This window comes from Mesoplodon mirus (genome assembly GCF_964341445.2).
Source record: "Mesoplodon mirus genome assembly, chromosome: 4".
NCBI lineage: Eukaryota > Metazoa > Chordata > Mammalia > Artiodactyla > Ziphiidae > Mesoplodon > Mesoplodon mirus.
In genome coordinates this window covers 20,418,839-20,437,859 of record NC_138979.1, presented here as the reverse complement: position 1 = coordinate 20,437,859, position 19,021 = coordinate 20,418,839, and the positions used below count along the sequence as shown (strand labels likewise).

The 19,021-nt window shown below is 51.7% G+C and overlaps 1 protein-coding gene across 1 annotated transcript; it reads left to right on the top strand.

The window, feature by feature from the left end:
* Window positions 1-1,049: 1,049 nt before the first annotated feature.
* On the top strand, window positions 1,050-16,910 carry ECHDC3 (enoyl-CoA hydratase domain containing 3). Its single transcript, XM_082618721.1, is given in 4 exon segments — window positions 1,050-1,741; window positions 7,481-7,882; window positions 7,885-7,922; window positions 13,048-16,910. Coding segments are annotated over 4 exon segments (1,233 nt in total). The 5' UTR covers window positions 1,050-1,248; the 3' UTR covers window positions 13,348-16,910.
* Window positions 16,911-19,021: the final 2,111 nt, after the last annotated feature.

Below are 19,021 nucleotides of genomic sequence, written 5' to 3'. Positions count from 1 at the left end.
TTTCAAAATATTATTCTGTACATAAGTGATCTGTCCAATTATGAAGCTGAGAATTAAAGGGGGCCTCACTCAAAGGAATCCAGTGTGTGACTATTTTAAGCCACTGTGCCACCTCAACTGCCCCGCCTGTGGATGCCTTCGTATAATTGTTATCCTTGCAAAATTTCTCAGTGTCAAAGCCCGAGGAGGGTCCTGGGCATGGTGTCAACCCTACAGACTGGAAGATCCTTGAGGGCCCAGACCCTTCCTTCCAAGTATCCTGCAAGTCTCCAGACTTTAGGAAGTTAACGAATACAGGAAGCAGTTAACCAGCAAATGACAATGAGGATATTCTCATCACACTTCAGCTCTCAGCCGCAGGATGTGCCCTGTCTCGTGCCAGCCACTTAGATCCTGAAAAGGGCCTCCCTTTCCCTCCTTGGTGCATTGGGAAAACGCAAGATATAAACGTAGATCCCACGGGTTCTCGATAAGAGAAGACACAAAGCATTCAAAAGCCAATACCTGAGTGGGATACAGCTCAAGTAGTGATCTGGGATCACATGCGAGGCCTGGGATAGGATGGGAAGGATAAAGCAATTTGTAAAAAGGTGGCGTCCCTAGCTCACATCATTCGCTACCTGCCGACACTTCATTTTTCTCCTCATCTAGGCAAACCACTATGTTCTTGGTGTTGTAAAAAAAGGAGCAAGCTACACCGCTCCTCGCCTCCTTTAAACCCTTTCATCTGGCCTTGCAAGGGAAAAAACCCTCAGAGCGCGCCTGCAGGTTTAGAGTCGTTCACCCCAGAACCAAGCCCTCAACTCCTCCCAGGAAGGGCGCAAAGGACCCAATCCGCTGTGGCGGATCCCGGGGGCGGGGCGGCGCGGGGGGAGGGATCAGAGGCGGTGTAGGGATATCGGGGGCGGGGCTCAGGGTGGAGCAAGGGTGGGCGGGGCGCCAGGGGAGGGGTTACGGGGGGCGGAGCGTCGGGGCAGGGCCGGAAGACTGGGGGGCCCGGGCGGTGGGGCGGGGCGGCAGGGACCCGGGGACGGGGTGACGGGGGTGGGGCGGCGGGGGCTGGGTCCGGCCTGGGAGAAGAGTCCGGTCGAAGCCTGGGCCTGCGATCCCCGACTCGGTTTTGCCCGCTGCCCAGAGCAGTCGAAGCGCAGCGGCCCGGCTCGCCCCCGCGCCCCTCGGAGCGCCCACAGCCCGCGGTCCTTGGCATCCAGCTCAGCGGCGTCCGACCCCGGCGCGTCTCTGGCCGCCATGGCCGCCGCCGCGGGCCTGCAGGCCTTGGGGGCGAAGGGGTCGGGCTGGCTCCGGCGCGGCCCATGGCCTCCGCTCACCGCCGGCTTCCGCAGCGGGGGACCGGCCGGGGTCGGGCGGCCGGAGCCGGGGTCGCGACCCACCAGCACGCGGCAGCGGGACGGCATCAGGTCAGCGGCCCGCGGGCGTGCGGGGCTGTTCCCAGGGAGGGTGGCCGGCGGGACCCGGGAAGAGAGAGGGGCGGAGGAGGCCGGGCCGCCGGCCGCGCCACCCCACGCGGAGTACAGCGAGGCTCGGTCAGTGGTCAGCTCCGCCCGCCACGGAGCCCAGTTTATCCATCACAACGGATCGGTCCGGCGGAGAAGTCCGACGCGGAGGGAATCCGCGGATGCTGCGTTTACAGACGTCCCTTGCCTGGGCCCAGTGACCTTCGAGACCCTGCAGGACGCACACTTAGGATTTAAGTGGGGCTACCTGGGAGGGCTCCAGCATTGCCTCTAAACCCAGGCCAAGTCGACAGTGCAGTTGGGCTCAGCGTGGGCAGCCTTGTGGGAGGCTCCACCGCTGCTGTACCTTTGAGAAAGCCCTTCAGTAAGGCTTCTGTGCCTCACAAACTTGACCTGGCTCCGAGGCGAGGTCAGGCATAGCCGAGCTGCTCCTTGGCCGTCATCCAGAAGTGCCCACGTGAGGGCAGGCAAATAAATAGGCTGAAGGACACAGGGTACTGAGCTCTGCCCTTTGGCTCAAGAAGCCTAAAACCCTTTTACAAAAACATACCAGGGCACAAACTTGAAAGTGGACGGTGGCGTGATAAAGGCAGAAGGCCCCAGCCCCATCCAGGCCTCACTCTGACGTTTGCCTGGCCAAGGCAAGAGTGCAGAGGGAGGCCTAGGTGGCATGTCTGAGTATTCAGACCTTACAAATCAAGCTGGGAAATATGTTTTCTTCTCCTCCCCTCACAAGTAGGCCGTCATAAGACCTGGAAGGCTGTGTTGGAATTTACAATCCCCAGGCTCCTAGGAACTCCCCCAAAGCAGGGGAGAGCCTGCAGCTTTGTTCTTTTCTTCCCACCCTGTGCTGCCTGCCTGCCCCACCTCTCCACCGCTCCCTCCTGCTGCTTTGCCAGGGGCTTGGCACCCAGGTCTGCAGACATCCCGTGCAGCATGCCCACAATCTGTCTAATCCTTCACCCCCTACAGACAACTGCTCACAGCCACCCTCTGGGCCTAATGGTGCCCACTGCAGAGCCAGGGAATCCCAGGGTTTCAGGTGACTGGGGCGGGGTGTGGAAGAGGGTGGTGATTTCCAGGTGGGCACATCCCACCTTCCCAGTGGACTCCTTGCTCACCTGGAGGGGCACCGCTAGAAGAGGGCCCGGGCAGGGGCCCTTCTTGCGCATTTTCAAGGGCACTTCTGTTTTTGCAAATCTGGCCCATTTGGCACGTCAGCCAGGCAACAGAAGATCTCACTGATTCTCCAGAGTTAAATATGAATCAGAAGGGGGGATGGTGGGAACAATCTCTCATACATGCTGGGAACGGTTTAGTAGCAAGGAAGCCCGGAGGCCAGCGCTAAAGCAGAACAATGTCAGGCACTAAGTGGGTGATCTGGAGCAACTCACTCAAGTGTCCCTTTTCAAAGCTGCTTCTCTCAGTGACAGTACTGCCGTGTAGTGAGGGCCAGCTCAGAGTCGGGTCCTGTGCTCGGTGCTACACACTATTTATCGCAGCCCTTACTACAGCCCACTAGGTAGATAACGTTATCCCCACTTGACAGGGTTCAGAGAGGTAACAGCCTGTTGGAGCTCACGTGGCCAGGAGCTAGGGTTGCCAGGAGTCAGGGAAAGGCCCATCCGCCTCCAAACGCGCCCTCACTCTTGCTGTGCCATCTCAGGGTACTTGCCACTTAGTTTAAAAGAGATGCCAAAAACCTAGACGAGGTGAAAATCCACAGCAGTTGGTGGAACTGGCCGTGAAAAACAGAAATGCTCTTTTTGTTCATGAATTCAGTCAACAGATACATGTTGAGTGTCTCCCCTGTGTGGGACTCTGGCAGTGTCTTGCCTCCTGGACCTTCTGGTGGTTTACGCCGATAGGATGGCCTTCCGACAGCTCACTGCGGCATCTACAGGGACCATCTCTTGCCCCATGAATGGAAAGTTTACACTTTTTTAAAATAAATTTATTTTTTGGCTGCGTTGGGTCTTCGTTGCTGCGCATGGGCTTTCTCTAGTTGCGGCGAGTGGGGGCTACTCTTTGTTGTGGTGCGCGGGCTTCTCAATGCAGTGGCTTCTCTTGTTGCGGAGCACGGGCTGTAGGTGTGCAGGCTTCAGTAGTTGTGGCACTGAAGTTGTGGCTCAGTAGCTGTGGCTCGCGGGCTCTAGAGCACAGGCTCAGTAGTTGTGGTGCACGGGCTTTGTTGCTCCGCAGCATGTGGGATCTTCCCGGACCAGGGCTCGAATCCATGTCCCCTGCATTGGCAGGCAGATTCTTAACCACTGCGCCACCCGGGAAGCCCCGGAAAGTTTACACTTTTATCACCTGCCCTGGTGGTGACCTCACTCTTAAAGAGATCCTCTCTCAAGAGGGGTGGTGTTAAAGCTCCAGGTGCAAGACATCCCATGTTCTGAACCAAGGTAGCCACTGGGGGAATTCAGACGGATGAGATTCTGAGGAGGTATTATCCACTGGGTTTGATATCCTGTGGAATGAGGAACGGAGCCATTGGGCAATCCAGGATGGCTTTCTGAGATAAGCGAAGGGGGAGGAGCCGCTTAGGTTACTGGGGGAAGACGCCCAAGGGGCGCCTCGGTGGAGGAGTCCAAGAAGCGGGCCCGTGAACTTGTGGGTCTGGAGCTCAGAGAAAGGTTTGAAGTGGGGCAAAGACTGGGCGTGGTCAGCACAGAGGTGGTAGCTGATGCCAAGGCCACGGTGAAGTTGCCCGAGAGGAGTGTATGGAACAAGAAGAGGGCAAAAGAGGGGACTCTGAGGGTCGTGACATTTGGGGCTGAGAAGAAGGCTAGGAGCCCATCACAGAAGTAGAGAAGGAGCAGCAAGAGAAGCACCAGGAAAACGGGGGAGGAGGGACGTGTTTCCAGAAGGCAAGCAGGACCACAGCGGCCACTGGGTTTGGTTCTGGCAATCGGGAGAGTCTTGGCAGCAACAGCTTTAGTGGAGTGGCAGGCACAGAAGCCTGGTGACCCGGGGTTGAAGAGTGAACTTGCAATTCAGAGTCCTCTGACGGCACTTGGGCCAAAGGACACACGACAAATCAAGGGCATTTGAGGGCTGGCATCTTTTTACACAATTTTGCCTTAGGCCTTAGAATTTAATTTAAGCATATGTCACCGATGGGATGGCAGCTTTTTAGGTTTGTTAGAGCGAGCACACTCATTATTTTATTGGAAGACTTATCAGCAGTCTCTCTCCACCACCCCCAAAATATGGTTTCTGGGGCTATAAGCATATCAGCTACCAATCACTTTTGTACTTGGGAGAGAACATGTTTATGAGAAACCAAACAACAACTATCACAGCCACCTGAAGATGGCAGCAAAACTGAAGTGGCATTCCAAAGAAAATGGTTATTCTTAATAACGCAGTGAAATAAATTCAGTCATCAAAGTGGTTTCCCAAAAAACAATGGCACAGAGGCTATTTACTGAGGATCCAAGTTGACACACAGCAGTGGAAATATCAGATTCAAAAAAGAATGAGGGACTTCCCCGGTGGCACAGTGGTTAAGAATCTGCCTGCCAATGAAGGGGACACGGGTTCAAGCCCTGGTCGGGGAAGAACCCACATGCTGCGGAGTAACTAAGTGCGTGCGCCACAACTACTAAGCACATGTGCCACAACTACTGAAGCCCGTGCGCCTAGAGCCCGTGCCCTGCAACGAGAAGCCACCGCAGTGAGAAGCCCGCGCACTGCAATGAAGAGTAGCCCCTGCTCGCCGCAACTAGAGAAAGCCCGTGCACAGCAATGAAGACCCAACACAGTCAAAAATAAATAAATAAATAAATAGGGCTTCCCTGGTGGCGCAGTGGTTGACAGTCCGCCTGCCGATGCAGGGGACACGGGTTCGTGCCCTGGTCCGGGAGGATCCCACATGCTGCGGAGCAGCTGGGCCCGTGAGCCATGGCCGCTGAGCCTGCGCGTCCGGAGCCTGTGCTCTGCAACGGGAGAGGCCACAACAGTGAGAGGCCCGCGTACCACAAAAAAAAAAAAAAAAAAAGTAATAGATACTTCTTATAGAAAATTTGGAAAATCTAGAAGAACAAAAGGAAGAAAAATTACTGATACTACACCCATGATCATACCACCCAGAGAGAACTGTAATTAATATTTTGCTGTATTTCTTTTTCATCCTTTCCCATGTGTACCCATTTGTTTGAATGATCATACATGGGTGTGATTATACAGTATAATTGTATATAATATCATCGTAGCATTGAATGCTTACTATGTGCCAGGTGATATGTTGAGAACTTTAGACATGTTAATTTACATAATCTTCCTGTTCTGTAAGGTTGTTACTATAATTATACCCATTTTACAGATGTGAAGGCTGAGGGACAGGCAGAAAGTAAGTGATAGCTGGGGTGTCAGCCCCCAGCACCCTCACTGCAGACCACCATGCTGATATTTCTCTCAGAAAATTTCATTGTAATGAGAATGTAGCATTCCATTGCATTGGAATATATTTCAGTTTATATAGCCATTTACTTATTTTTGTATATTTATATTATTTATAGTTTTTACTATTATAAAATAATGATTTGGTGAACATCTTGGTCCAGAAAGCTTTTTGCCCTATTTCAGATTATTTCTTAGAATTCCTAGATCGAGGGTAGGATATTTTTAATGTTGGTGATCTACTGGATTGCCTAAGTATTTCCCACCAGCTTGTGTGGAATCTCAGCCCTTCCTAGACGACAGGCAGGAGACAGACTGTGCCACCCAAGTCACAGCCAACTGACTCTTCATACCTTCAGTTGATCAGGTGACGGATGACACTCAGAGCTGAAACAGTCTTTTCTGTCTCTGCAGCCAGACCTTAGACGCTCTTGTGCAGCCTGCTTGCTACTGTATCCACTGAGAAGCAGCACTGCCCCTCACCTTCCCCATCCTCACGTATGTGCACGAACCCCCTATACCCACCACAGTTCGGGGTGCTGGTACATATATGTGCATTCCTCTGGAGGAGGGTCATTAGCTACCAGATTCTCAAAAGGCGAACCCCCAAAGTCAGGAATATGATATCATATCCCTAAATATATAATTGGTCATTTTATATAATAAAGCTGACAAGTACCAAATGTTCATGAACACAAAAGGTAAGTTCCTTAGGCAAAACCTTGGAATCCGTGAAGGTCATTTTCCTTGGAGCGGCTGCGTGGGAAGCAAGGCCAGGTCCCCGCCTCCCCTCCCTCCTGCCGGGGTCGAAGGGCAAATATTTATACGCTGAAGTCACCATAGTAACACAATCTGTTTAGAGTGTCATGGAAAAAAATGGAGAAATTAGCCAAGTTACTTCATAAGCTGCAAAACTAAGTTAAAGTTCTGGAGATTTTGGTGGGGAGGGGTCTCACCTGAGCCAGTTTCCAGCTCCCCTCTCTGTGCCAATGCATTTTGGAATTTTGTTTATTTTATTTTATTTATTTATTTATTTTGCGGCACGCAGGCCTCTCACTGCTGTGGCCTCTCCCGTTGCGGAGCACAGGCTCCAGACGCGCAGGCTCAGCGGCCATGGCTCATGGGCCCAGCCGCTCCGCGGCATGTGGGATCCTCCCAGACCGGGGCACGAACCCGTGTCCCCTGCATCAGCAGGCAGACTCTCAACCACTGCGCCACCAGGGAAGTCCTGGAATTTTGTTCATTTTGATGACAGCGGGGTGTTCCCCACTATCTTAATAGAATTGAGAGAGTATCATGGTGGTAATTGGAGAAGTAATTACTAAGGAAATTACCTCCCAGGCCCTTTCCCACCTGTTTCAGACTTTTAACACAAGAGCTCCACGCAGGCACCTTTGGGACAGAACTGCTTGTTCCCTAGAGGTCAAAGTCAGCCCTCTTCTGCAGCGGGGTTGCTAGGGGAGCGGTTGAGGGGACAGCATCCTCACAGAAGTCATGCTTAGGGACAGACCAGGGGCCTGGAGTCAGACAGAGGCGGCTCAGACCCCATAGCCCCCCTCGCAGATCTGGTGGCCTTAGGGGGTTACTTCCCCCGTGAGCCTTGGTGTCCTGGTTCCTTCCTCCTGGATCTCAGGAAGACCAAATCACTCAGTCTGGCTCACCGTCAATATTTAATGAAAGTTATTCTCTTTGTGACTTCCCCTACCCTTTTGTCATAGACTCTGATACACTGATAGCATATGAAAAGGGCTCTGAAAACAGCAAAGTCACACAATATCCGAAGTGTTACTGTCGCACCTCACTGTTGGTTGGAAGCGAAGCAGGTGTGTTTGCTCTTCAGGTCATGATGCTGATCCAGACCCACCCGGTCCCCATCATCGCCATGGTGAACGGCCTGGCCACTGCCGCCGGGTGTCAGCTGGTTGCCAGCTGTGACACTGCTGTAGCGAGTGACAAGTCCTCCTTTGCCACGCCGGGCGTGAACATCGGGCTCTTCTGCTCAGCCCCGGGGTGGCCTTGGGGAGAGCGGTGCCGAGAAAGGTCACTGAACTCCCTGCACCCACTTGCTAGCTGTGATCCTCCAGTGCCTGTGAGGGTGAGTTCCAGAACTTTCCTGTTGCAAGTACCGTTTGATTCAGGACATTCTGCCCAAAGCAGAGCTGGCTGAATGTACTAATGTCTCGTGTTGGGAGGTTATCCCAGGGGTGGTCAGTTTGTAAATCACTGCTTTTCATTCTTGCCTACCCCTCAATACAGCTGGTTAGGTTTTTAGATACGCTTTGTTTTCATAAAGGTGAACATTTTTTGCACTCTTATTTGAAATGCAATTCAGACACAGTTTTGTTGCATGGAAAGGTTGCCCATGAGCTATAATAACATGGTGACATATGCCAGTATAAGAGGCTAGGACACTTTGTCGCTGGCTTCCTGTTTGCCAGCAATCTGTCTCCTTCCAGAACGGACTGAAAGTAGCTGATACACGGAGTGTGTCAGGTTTGCAGTGGTTGCAGGAATGTCCTGTACATGGTGTGTCGAATCTGCCCCAGAAGGAGCTGCAGTGCCAGAGTTGTTCTGTCGTTGCTAACCCGAGTGAAGTCTACTTTCTTCACAAAGCTTTCCTCCATCCTATAACGTCATAAAGAATGTTTACTGAACAGCTCTTAAGTGGAAACAGGTGGTTTCCTTGTTCTAGAAAAATACATCCTCATTCTCAACTGGAAATCTGTTTTTAAATGGGGTGCCAGAGTCATAGCAAGAAGGGAAACTAAATTGCTTTCTAGAATATATTAACCATTTTAGCATCAACTAGGAAAATTAGCAGTTGCTCATATGGCAGGGGCACAAAAGAAATGAGCCCCCGCAGGACCAAGAGGTTCAGGGGAGCACACCTGCCTTTCATGCACCTCCTCATTAGCTTTTACAGAAATGTGTGTTTGTGAGAAAATTCTGGTGACAGATACCTACAAACACACACACTTATGAAAACCAGCTGGACATGGGTTCCACATTGGAAAAGGTGACCCTCAGAACACAACAGCTTGCTCCAGTGTCCTTAGACTTAGGGGGGTGTCTGGATCCCACCAGGATACACATTTACCTTAAATGTTATATATTAATTCAATAAATACTTCTTAAGTCCCTGCTTGGTGCCAGCACATTAAATTAAAATGCATCACAAAGTTATCGTCAGAGCTTATGAACGAAGTATTTTATAATTGTGCAAATCAAATCTCCAGGCCTTTTGCACATTAAAGGTGATTGCTTGGCCAACCTGCTGCTGTTCAGGCCTACTTTCCAGATAAGAATCTATTCTTTCTCAAAACAAACTTTAGGACTTCCCTGGTGGCACAGTGGTTAAGAATCTGCCTGCCAATGCAGAGGAGTGCGTTCAAGCCCTGGTCAGGGAAGATCCCACATGCCACAGAGCAACTAAGCCCGTGCGCCATTACTACTGAGCCTGCGCTCTAAGAGCCCGTGCTCCGCAACAAGAGAAGCCGCCGTAAAGAGAAGCCCGAGCACCACAACGAAGGGTAGTCCCCGCTCGCCGCAACTAGAGAAAGCCCGCGCGCAGCAACAAAGACCCAACACAGACAAAAATTAAAAATAAATTCTCATTTAAAAAAATCTTAAAAACAAACTTTAAAAATCAAGGCTTATACTTGAGTCCCAGAAACTTAAAAATTGATCATATGTGTCAAATTTTAAATTCGTTTTTGAGAAGAAAGAAGGGAAAAAAATTTTGTCAAAAACAGGCCTTAAATTCCCAGGAAGCCCAGTTCTCAGAACCATGTTGCATAAATCTCACCTGCGTGGCCCCCCCAGGAGGAAAACTAGGGATTCACAAACATCTAAAACCGACCAAAACACACCTGCCTGTCGTCAGTGCTTGGCTGCACCCACAGGGACGCATCCATACACGGGCCGCCACCTGCGTGGGTGACAGGCCAGCGTCCCCTTGCACATCCGCCAGGAAACAAAACTAGCAGGTGCCTTTGCAAAGTGGCCGGGTCGGGAGGCTCCACCCCTTTAAACACGGCTGAGGCGGCAGGTGTGGGTCGCCAGTGCCCTCTGCTGGTCATCCTAGGGAACTGCCCAGCGTGCGGAGGACTCTGCCTTTTGTCCTGCAGAAACCGTGGCGAGGAGCCCTCGGGTTCCAGCCAGACTGAGCCTGGGCGTGAATCATTTACCACGTGTGCAAAGTGTCCCCCTCCCCCGGCTTGAGTTAAATATGCATCTTCGTTGCACGTATGGACGGCCTGCCTGGTGCAGCTGCTCCCTCCCCCAGTCAGAGCTGGTCTCGCCCAGCCCCTAAAGCAGTGGGTACCACGGGCAGGGGGAGCACGTGAAAGACCAGAGCCCCGGTTTCCAAACCAGTCAGGTCTCCGCGGGAGCAGTTGCTTCCCCCAGTTTACCCACAGTAACTCTGTGCATCTGCGGGACCTGAATTCCTAATTGTCTGGTTAGATCAGAGTAGAACTTGCAAGATGCAGAGGATGTTAAGTGAAAGCCTTGCTACCCAGCCCGCGTGCAGATCACCAGAGAGCCTGGGAGCCGGGGGTCTCAGGCCCGTCCCCCCAGACCCACCGCGTCAGAATCTGCATGTGAACGGTGACGCTGTGGCCACCACAGGCGTATGTTCAACAGCCCACCTCACGGAAGGACTGGGGTCTCAGTGACTCACCGGAGGTCTCCTGGCTGATGAAGTTAACCCGTGATCCCGTCAGGTCCTTCCCTTCCGGTCCTGCGGAATCGCAGCCCTAATGCTGACGCACCACCAGCTAGTTCTTCTCCTACACGTGCCTTGAGGAACCCCAGAGACCCCTCTGCTTTAAATAATCAGGGGCCTTGATACCTGAAGCCAACATTGGAGATTCATACAAATTTACAGGAGGAAGAAGCCTGTTAATAACAGGCACTGCATTTACTCGGGGCCTCCTGGGTGCCCTGCACTGTAGTATAAGTTTTACACAGCTTTCTCCAATCTTCACAATTCTGCAGGAGAATGGGAATCTTTACTCCCATTTTTTCAGAGGAGGAGACAGACTCAGAGGGTTAAACTGCCCCCTTAAGTTCGTGTGGTTGGTAAGTGGGATTGGAACTTGGGGACATCAGACACCAGGGGTCAGCCTTGAAGACCAGCCTTGGTTTCAAGCTCTTTCTGTTGCTTTTAATACAGATACTCTGGGAAGAGGAAGTATAAAATCACCACCTTGTTCGGGGGACCCTAACAAGGGTTGATTACAGAAAAGGGTGAGAGGAAGTATTTTCTTCTTTCATCTGAAGTTTCAGGGGAAACAGTAAGTAAAGATTATGCTAATTCGCCATAAAATAGGCTTTCTTTTTCTCAGGGAATGCCACTCTATTATCTAATCCGTGTGGGTACAACCCCTATAACTCAATGTGGTGCTAAATAGCGTTACCCCACCAGGCAGGTAAGGACACTGATGCCAGAGAGGGCCATGAACCAGGTAGGACCAGGTAGGAAGCTGAAGGCAGGTCAGGAACATGAGTGCCCGGGGCAGGGGGTGACTCTCATGTTCTCTTGCTCCTTCCCCAGGTCGGACCCCCTGGGTCCCTTCACTGGGACTCGCTGGGAGTCTTCAGAGGCGTCTTACTTAGCAGCCCTGGATCAGCAGCACCGGTTTTTAGCTCCACATTCAAACAGGCACTTCAAACGTGCTTTGCAGTGACAATGCTGTTCCTCTTCAACTATGAAAGAGTCTCTGTAGCTCCTGCTGCCTCCAACATGTCATCGTGAAATTTCCAAAATTGGACAACATTGGGATTTAGTCCTCTCCCCTAACTGCAGAGGAGAAAATGGGGCCAACATCGTCTCGTCCCTGGTGGCCAGTCCAGTCCACTGTGTGCTCCATCTGTACCTATGATGGCATCTGTACCCGCCTTCTGGCCTCTCCTCTTCCACCAAAGCCCAATCCCTCCATGATACCATCTAGTCTCATGATTCAAAAAACCACCTTAATCGGTGGTTCTAAACTGGGAGCAATATTGGCACCAGGGGCCATCTGGCAGTGCCTTGATTGTCACAAGTTGGGACAGGGGTACTACTGCCCGGTAGATAGAGGCCAGGGATGCCAGAAACATCCTACAATGCCCAAGACAGCCCCACACAACAATAAAATTATCTGGTCCAAAACATAAAATAGCCCTGAGGTTGAAAAACATGACCTAAGTGCTGATGATACCGCAAGCTAGTCCAATGATCTATAACAAACCACCCTCAACTCAGTGGCTCCAAACAATAGTAATTTGTTTAGCTCGTGAATCTGCAACTTGGACAGGGCTCAGAGAGGAAGGCTTATCTCTGCACCACAATGTCCGTGGCCTCAGCTGGGAAGATTTGAAAGGGGAGCATGACAGCTGGGGGCAGTGGTCTGAGGGCCCACCCGCTCCCACATCTGGCTGTTGAGGCTGCCTCTCAGCTGAGACCTCAGCTGGGCTGGTGAGGGGCACACACAGCACAGCCTCAGTGTGGCTTGGGCTTCCTCACGGCGTGGCAGCTGGGCTCCAAGGCTGAACAGCTGGAGAGAAAGAACCAGTGGAAGCCGTGTCACCTTCTGACCTGGCCTCTGCAGGACTGTGGCATCACCTCTCCTGTACTGTGTTTGCCTCCATCCATCCACTCCTTAAATCACTCACCAATAAATATCCTGAAGGCTGCCTACTATGTGCAAGGTACTCTTCTGGTGCTGGCAATACAGAAATAAACAGAACAGTAAAAAAAGAAAAAAAAAGTCTCTGACCCTAGTGAAGTTTATGTGCCAACAAAGGAGATAATACAATAAACAAAATTAATGTGTAACATATATAATAAATGGTGAAAGTGCAAAGGAAGACAATGCAGCCAGAAGGGGGGATGGTGCTGGGGTGTAAGCTGTGATTTCAATAGAGTGGTGACACGTGACCTGAAGGAAATGAGGAGTGTCCCCCCGTCTCCTGGGTGCTCATGGATCCCATCCCTGGCAGGAGTCTGGGGATGGAAGACCTCAGGGGTGATGGGGGACATGGTGTTTGAGGAGCAGGTAACTGGGCCAAGCGTCACGGTACAAACAGTCTCTGCAGAGTGAAGTGGGGCGGGTGGGGCCTGGGCGGCACTGGGTCGCAGGATGACCAGTGCCTAAGTAATGGCCCCTGTCCCCTCCCACAGGTGGCCTTGGAGGTGCTCTTCACCGGGGAGCCTGTTTCTACGCGGGAGGCCCTGTTCCACGGGCTGCTGAGCAGGGTGGTGCCGGAGGACGAGACCACGCGGATGGCGAGGAAGGTGGCCTCGCCGGGCCGGCCTGTGCTGTCGCTGGGCAAAGCCACCTTCTACAGGCAGCTGGCTCGGGACCTCAGGACCGCCTGCCACCTCACCTCCCAGACCATGGTGGACAACCTGGGCCTGCCGGATGGCCAGGAGGGGGTCAAGGCCTTCCTCCAGAAGAGGAAGCCCGTCTGGTCACACTGAGCGGCCTCATCAGAGGAACCGGGGGCCGTGAGCCCAGTGGGCAGCGCTCAGGGTCCCCCCTCCACCGGCCCCACCCGTGACCTTCCGACCCCTAGACAACACCGCTGCCTCGTGACTGTAGCAGAGCCAGCCTGCTTTTCCAGCATCAGTCACGTCTCAGTGCATGGGGTCTGGGTTACGAGTCGGCACTCCCTAGGGAAGGGGTGACCTGGAGAGTCGGGTGCTAACGTGAGCAGAAGGGCTGTGAGCACACAAGAAAGCCCATGTGTGACGCTCCTTCCCAGGACCTTAGGTGAGGGGATGCCCCCCACCACCCCATGGGAGAAGGTGAAGATAAAACTGAGGCGAGAAGGAAGGATTTCAGCCCGACTCTGTGACCGGAAAGGGCCCCCAAGGTGGAGGTGGTGCCAGGTGCCCACGACAGAAACATTGCAGATCTTCACAAGATGCTCTCCCCTCTGAAAATCTTCCTGATTCTATTGAGAAATAATCATGCCTCTGGCTTTGGGATAATCTTATGGGGTCTTTTAAAGATTACCTACTTAGAGAGACTGGTAATTTTAACTTCCCAACCAGACTGTAAGCTGGTTGAGAGAAGAAAATCAATGAACTCTGTCTTTGATGCCTGTGCTGATGGACGTCTAGTAGGTGCCTGGTGCTTCTGTAATGAAGGTCCCTGCCACCAGGATACTGGGAACACGGACCCTGGGCTAAACCTGAGGATGAAAGCATCAGGGAGAGAAAGGAGGGACACAGAACACACATTCTCCCCATGAAGGATCGCCTCCTCTGGAAGCATTTCCAAACTCTGCTCAGCTTCTGGTAAAGAATCCAGACTAGCCTCAAGCATTTGAGTTCCCCAAAGGTGGGTTAGGACCTAAACGTCTTACTTTCTGGCTTCTGGTCCAGTTAGGCCCCAGAAATGTCCCAGACCTCTCCTCCGCCAGCTCACACCCGGGGCTGATCATGTTTTTTAAGGCCAATGTTTTTTTTTTTTTACCTATGATTAGAGTGGCCGTAAATGTAATTAGTACCAAAGACAGAGACCTGTGAGGCTCTACCCGGTGGTTCTCATTCTAATCACGGGGGCAAGCAGCCCCTGGAAGGGAGGTCCCCTAGTGGGTTTCTATTGAGATTGGCCTTTTTTTTTTTCTTTGCCAGAGTTTAGAAAGGTGAAAAAGTGTCCCCTTGGAGGGCTTCCCTGGTGGTGCAGTGGTTAAGAATCCACCTGCCAGTGCAGGGGACACAGGTTTGAGCTCTGGTCGGGGAAGATCCCCACATGCCACAGAGCAACTAAGCCCGTGCACCATAACTGCTGAGCCTGTGCTCTAGAGCCTGCGAGCCACAACTACTGAAGCCCGTGCGCCTAGAGCCCATGCTCCACAACAAAGAGAAGGCACTGCAATAAGAAGCCCGCGCACTGCAATGAAGAGCAGCCCCTGCTCGCCGCAACTAGAAAAAGCCCGCACGCAGCAACGAAGACCCAATGCAGCCAAAAATAAATAAAATAAATGTAAAAAAGAATGTTTTCTTGGAAAGGAGGAGCTTGTTACTGAGAATGTTCCTCAGAAGAAGAAAGATCATCAGAGCCACCAGTCCCTGGAGCCCAGTACACACCAGCACCCCCTGTACATCCTCATTCAGTCACCACCAGAATCCAGCAGAGTGGGGCCACCATCACCTCCAGCTTACAGATGGGTGGTGGAGACCGGGGAGAGGGAGGGTCCCAGACTCTGCTGATAAAGCCGTGGATGCCCTCCTCCCAACCCCCCCGCCGGCTGCCCACCTTGTCGGGGAGCCTGGGCTGGAGGGAGGCCGGCCTGAAAACCTGACCCCTGCCCCTCAGCTTTCCGGAACCCAGGGCTGGACTAAGCGCGCCCCCTGGAGGACTTTGCCGGTGCACCGGGGACGTGGGATTTGACTATTGGCAAATCACCAGTGGAGTTTTACTACGAATCTGATAAACAACTGTCTGAAATTTCAACCCAGGCTGTGAAGGACTGGCCGTCATGATCTGCTCAAAAATAATCTGCCAGTGGGGCCCCTGCGGGTTGCCCCCCGTGGGAGTTGCTGTGTGGCTGTTGATAGATCCCACAGTGAGGAGAGGGTGTTATAAACTCCGGGCTTTGGAGAAAGTTAGCAAAGCCTTCTCACACGTTCCAAGGAAAACCAAGTTGCCTTTCCAGTTTCTGTATGAGCAGCACTATAGCCTCCAACCAGGAAATCCTCTGGCCTCTGGGCTGGCTTCCCAACCTGTGAGCTGAGGTGCCTCAGGGACTCGCTATAAATCTCAATAATCACCGGAGCAGAAAATAATCCAGAAGGAAAATCTGCTACCCAAACACCAGTGTCATATAATTCACCCCCAAGGCAAATACAAATTGGGGGTTAATTTGCATCTCTGCTTCCTTCCACATGAATGAAAACTTTCTGATCACCACCACAGATGACTGCTTTTGGAAAGCCTCGTGTGTTCATCTTTCCCTCTGTACCATTTACTGCTCAGGGAGCTTTGCTGAGCTCAGCCCAGAAGATCCCACACCAGCAGATTCAGGGGCTAGAAAGTCAGCGAAAGGGGCCTTTGATTCTGCATGGCCTGGGGGAGAGAGCATTCCCAAGGCCGGACTCAGCCCCCAAAAAAACAAACAGATGGCGCGAATAAATGACTAATTTTACACCAACAAATGGGGGGCCTGCCAGGAGATTTATTGAGCCGAAACTCTTGCCAGGCAGCCCTCAGAAGGAGCTCTCTCTGCTCCCCTGGTATGTGCAAGGCTCAGAGTAGTTAAGGCATTGGCCACAGTTGAGCCAGCATCTATATGACTCTGAATCCCATGCCTCTGACACCACACCGCAGTCCTCCCAGTGTACCAAAAAGATCACAGTTTCAACCTGGAGAGACGGGCAACCAATGCACTTAAAGGAAACCAATCAGAAATGGCAGAGCCAAGGCAACACAGCTTTGCTTACCGAGGGGATGCAGGAGAAGCACAGATTCAACCTCGAAGAACACCGAGTTCAAGTCCGAGGACTGCCACCATCTAGCTGTGTGACGGTGCAGGTGACGGAGCCTCTTTCAGCGCCCAGGTCCCCTTCTGGGACCCTCGTGTCCTCCCGGTTCTGACACTGCAGATTCTACAGCAACGGAAACTTGCTGTGAAACCTGAAACAGGTAGCTTTGCTCAGAGAAAATGCTCTTTTACAAAAGGAGATGGGCCTCTTTCCCTAGAAGTGATGAACAGTGAAAACACCTGATTACATTGGAGAACGAGAAATCCATTATGGAGCCTCAGAGCCTGGGGGCCACACCTGAACCTTTTTAAAATGTCCGGCTGGGAAGCACCTAGAGAGTGAAATCGGCAATCATCCTAATTTTGTCTAGGGGCCCCCCTTCCTCTCTCCGTCCTCTGAAAACCCACTGCACTAAGCTTTTAAATGGTTTTAAAATATTTGACCGATGAATGATTATGCTTTCCTGGCAGTCATCAAGAGGCCAGAGTTCAAATCAGCTTTATTGAAGCTCACCTGTTACTGTTAATAAACATGAAATTTCAGTCTTGCAAGGGTTTCTCTTTCATGTTCTGGAGGCCAGAATGTATTTTTCAGGTCCCAAACAGAGCCCCCCCCCACCCCGCCCCGAGAAGCTGGCAGGCCGTCCTGGGCCTGCAGGATGGGAGGACCCAGCCCCCTCTGGCTCCCTGGGGGAGGGGAGGCCGCTGTCCCACAGGAAAGGGGGAGGGAAGGCTGGGGGCCGGGTGAGTCCAGTGTTGTGGGGTTTATGCTCCTCTGACGTCCTCGCTGATTTTCACAACGATGTTTCCTTCCAAGCTGCCTTTCCTGCCCGGGAATGTCTCAGCTCTGACCCAATTTGCAAGTATTTGTTCACAGATTTAAGAAATCTTTCCCTTTTCTGTTGTATGTTTTCAATATTTACCTTACCTAACTCTGTATTGAGATGGTACTGGCCACGTTTAGAAATTTCTAGGAATCTAGAAACAGGAAAAAAAATGTGTTTATCAAAGTGGAGTGTGATTTAAAGCTTATCAATGCTTCGACTGATGTAGTGATTGCTCTGTGCCAGGCACTGTTTAAGCATTTTCTGGATGTTAATACATGAATCCTCATAAAGTCTCTATGCACTAGGCTTTATGAACCCCATTCTACAGAAAAGAAACTAAAACACAGATACTAAGTGACTTGCCTGTCATCACACAGCCGGTAGGGGGCAGGGCTAGGTCTGAAATCCAGGGGGTCGGGTTCTGAGCACGGACTCTACCCCAGGCCACCTTGCTGCCCCTCTTACTGGCTTTGAGGTGACGGCGACATTCCATCACTTTGTAGACACTTCTGTTGTGCAGGAAGCACACTGAATTATTCTTTTTTTTTTTTTGCGGTACACGGGCCTCTCACTGTTGTGGCCTCTCCCGCTGCGGAGCACACACTCTGGACGTGCAGGCTCAGCGGCCATGGCTCATGGGCCCAGCCGCTCCGCCGCATGTGGGATCTTCCCGGACCGGGGCACGAACCCGTGTCCCCTGCATCGGCAGGCGGACCCTCAACCACTGCGCCACCAGAGAAGCCCTGAATTATTCTTTTAAATCACAGTCTAGTGAATCACACTCCCTGCCCCCAAACAAGAGTGTGCATTCCTACCGGGCCACATCAGTCCTCTGTTGTTTATTTCTCAGCGCCTGGACACTGCCCGGCACAGCGTAGATCTCCCATGAGACCTTCCGGGTCCAGTTGAATGCAGCCAGGGTGCAGTTTCCCCACACACCCTCACCCCGTACAGGCCTGTGACACAGACATGAGAAATTTCTTAAAATTCTCAGACCACATTTTCTAAATCAGTTTTGCAAAGTTGAATAGCTCAGCAAAACGTGAATTAAATCCATGTTTTCTCTGTAGGTCCATGGAAGTTGATGGTGTCTCTGTGTAGGTCGGTATTCAGGAGTTACTTTGGATGAAATCAGATCCAGGGTTCCAAAAAGCCCATTTTCTTTCTTTAAAGCACAGCTGAAGCATGTTTTGGCCTCCAAATGCTTACACTTCTGGTGATAGAACAGAGAGAAAATATATGGTTGGTTGGCAAGGGGAGAAGACAGCTAATAGATTTGCTCTTGACGGACTCTACTGAAATGGTTAATATGCCTATTTAAACCAAAATTGGCTCATTTGGTACTGCTGTCAAAGTTATTATTCTGATCCTTTGATAATTATCCCTTAAGTTACCCAGTCAGTCTGTCTAGTTTTCACACATGAAGTTTCTTCAAGCCCCTAATCCCATATCAGCAACCCCGCCCGGTCCCTAAAGGAGGATGGACAGTTGCCAGGGTCACTCACTGTGCCCCTCACCCCACCCAGCCCCCCCACCCCAGGGACCCGTCACACCTGTCCTCCTGCCAGCCTAGTGGTGAACCCCCCACACACAAGTTACCATGTTCCCATGAAAGCAGATTTAATTTCCTTTATTTCAGTTGCATGGATTTTTTTTCCCCTGGGTCTATGTCCAAAAGAAACAGTTGAAAGGATTTTAAAACATCACTGCCATGTACTGATTGAGTCTAAACTGCAGAGCGCTGTGCGAGGCATCACGCGATGGTTTTTTTAAGACAATTCCGACCCTCCAGGAACTTAGTCTAGTAGATAAGTCATGACCACGTTAAAACTCAAA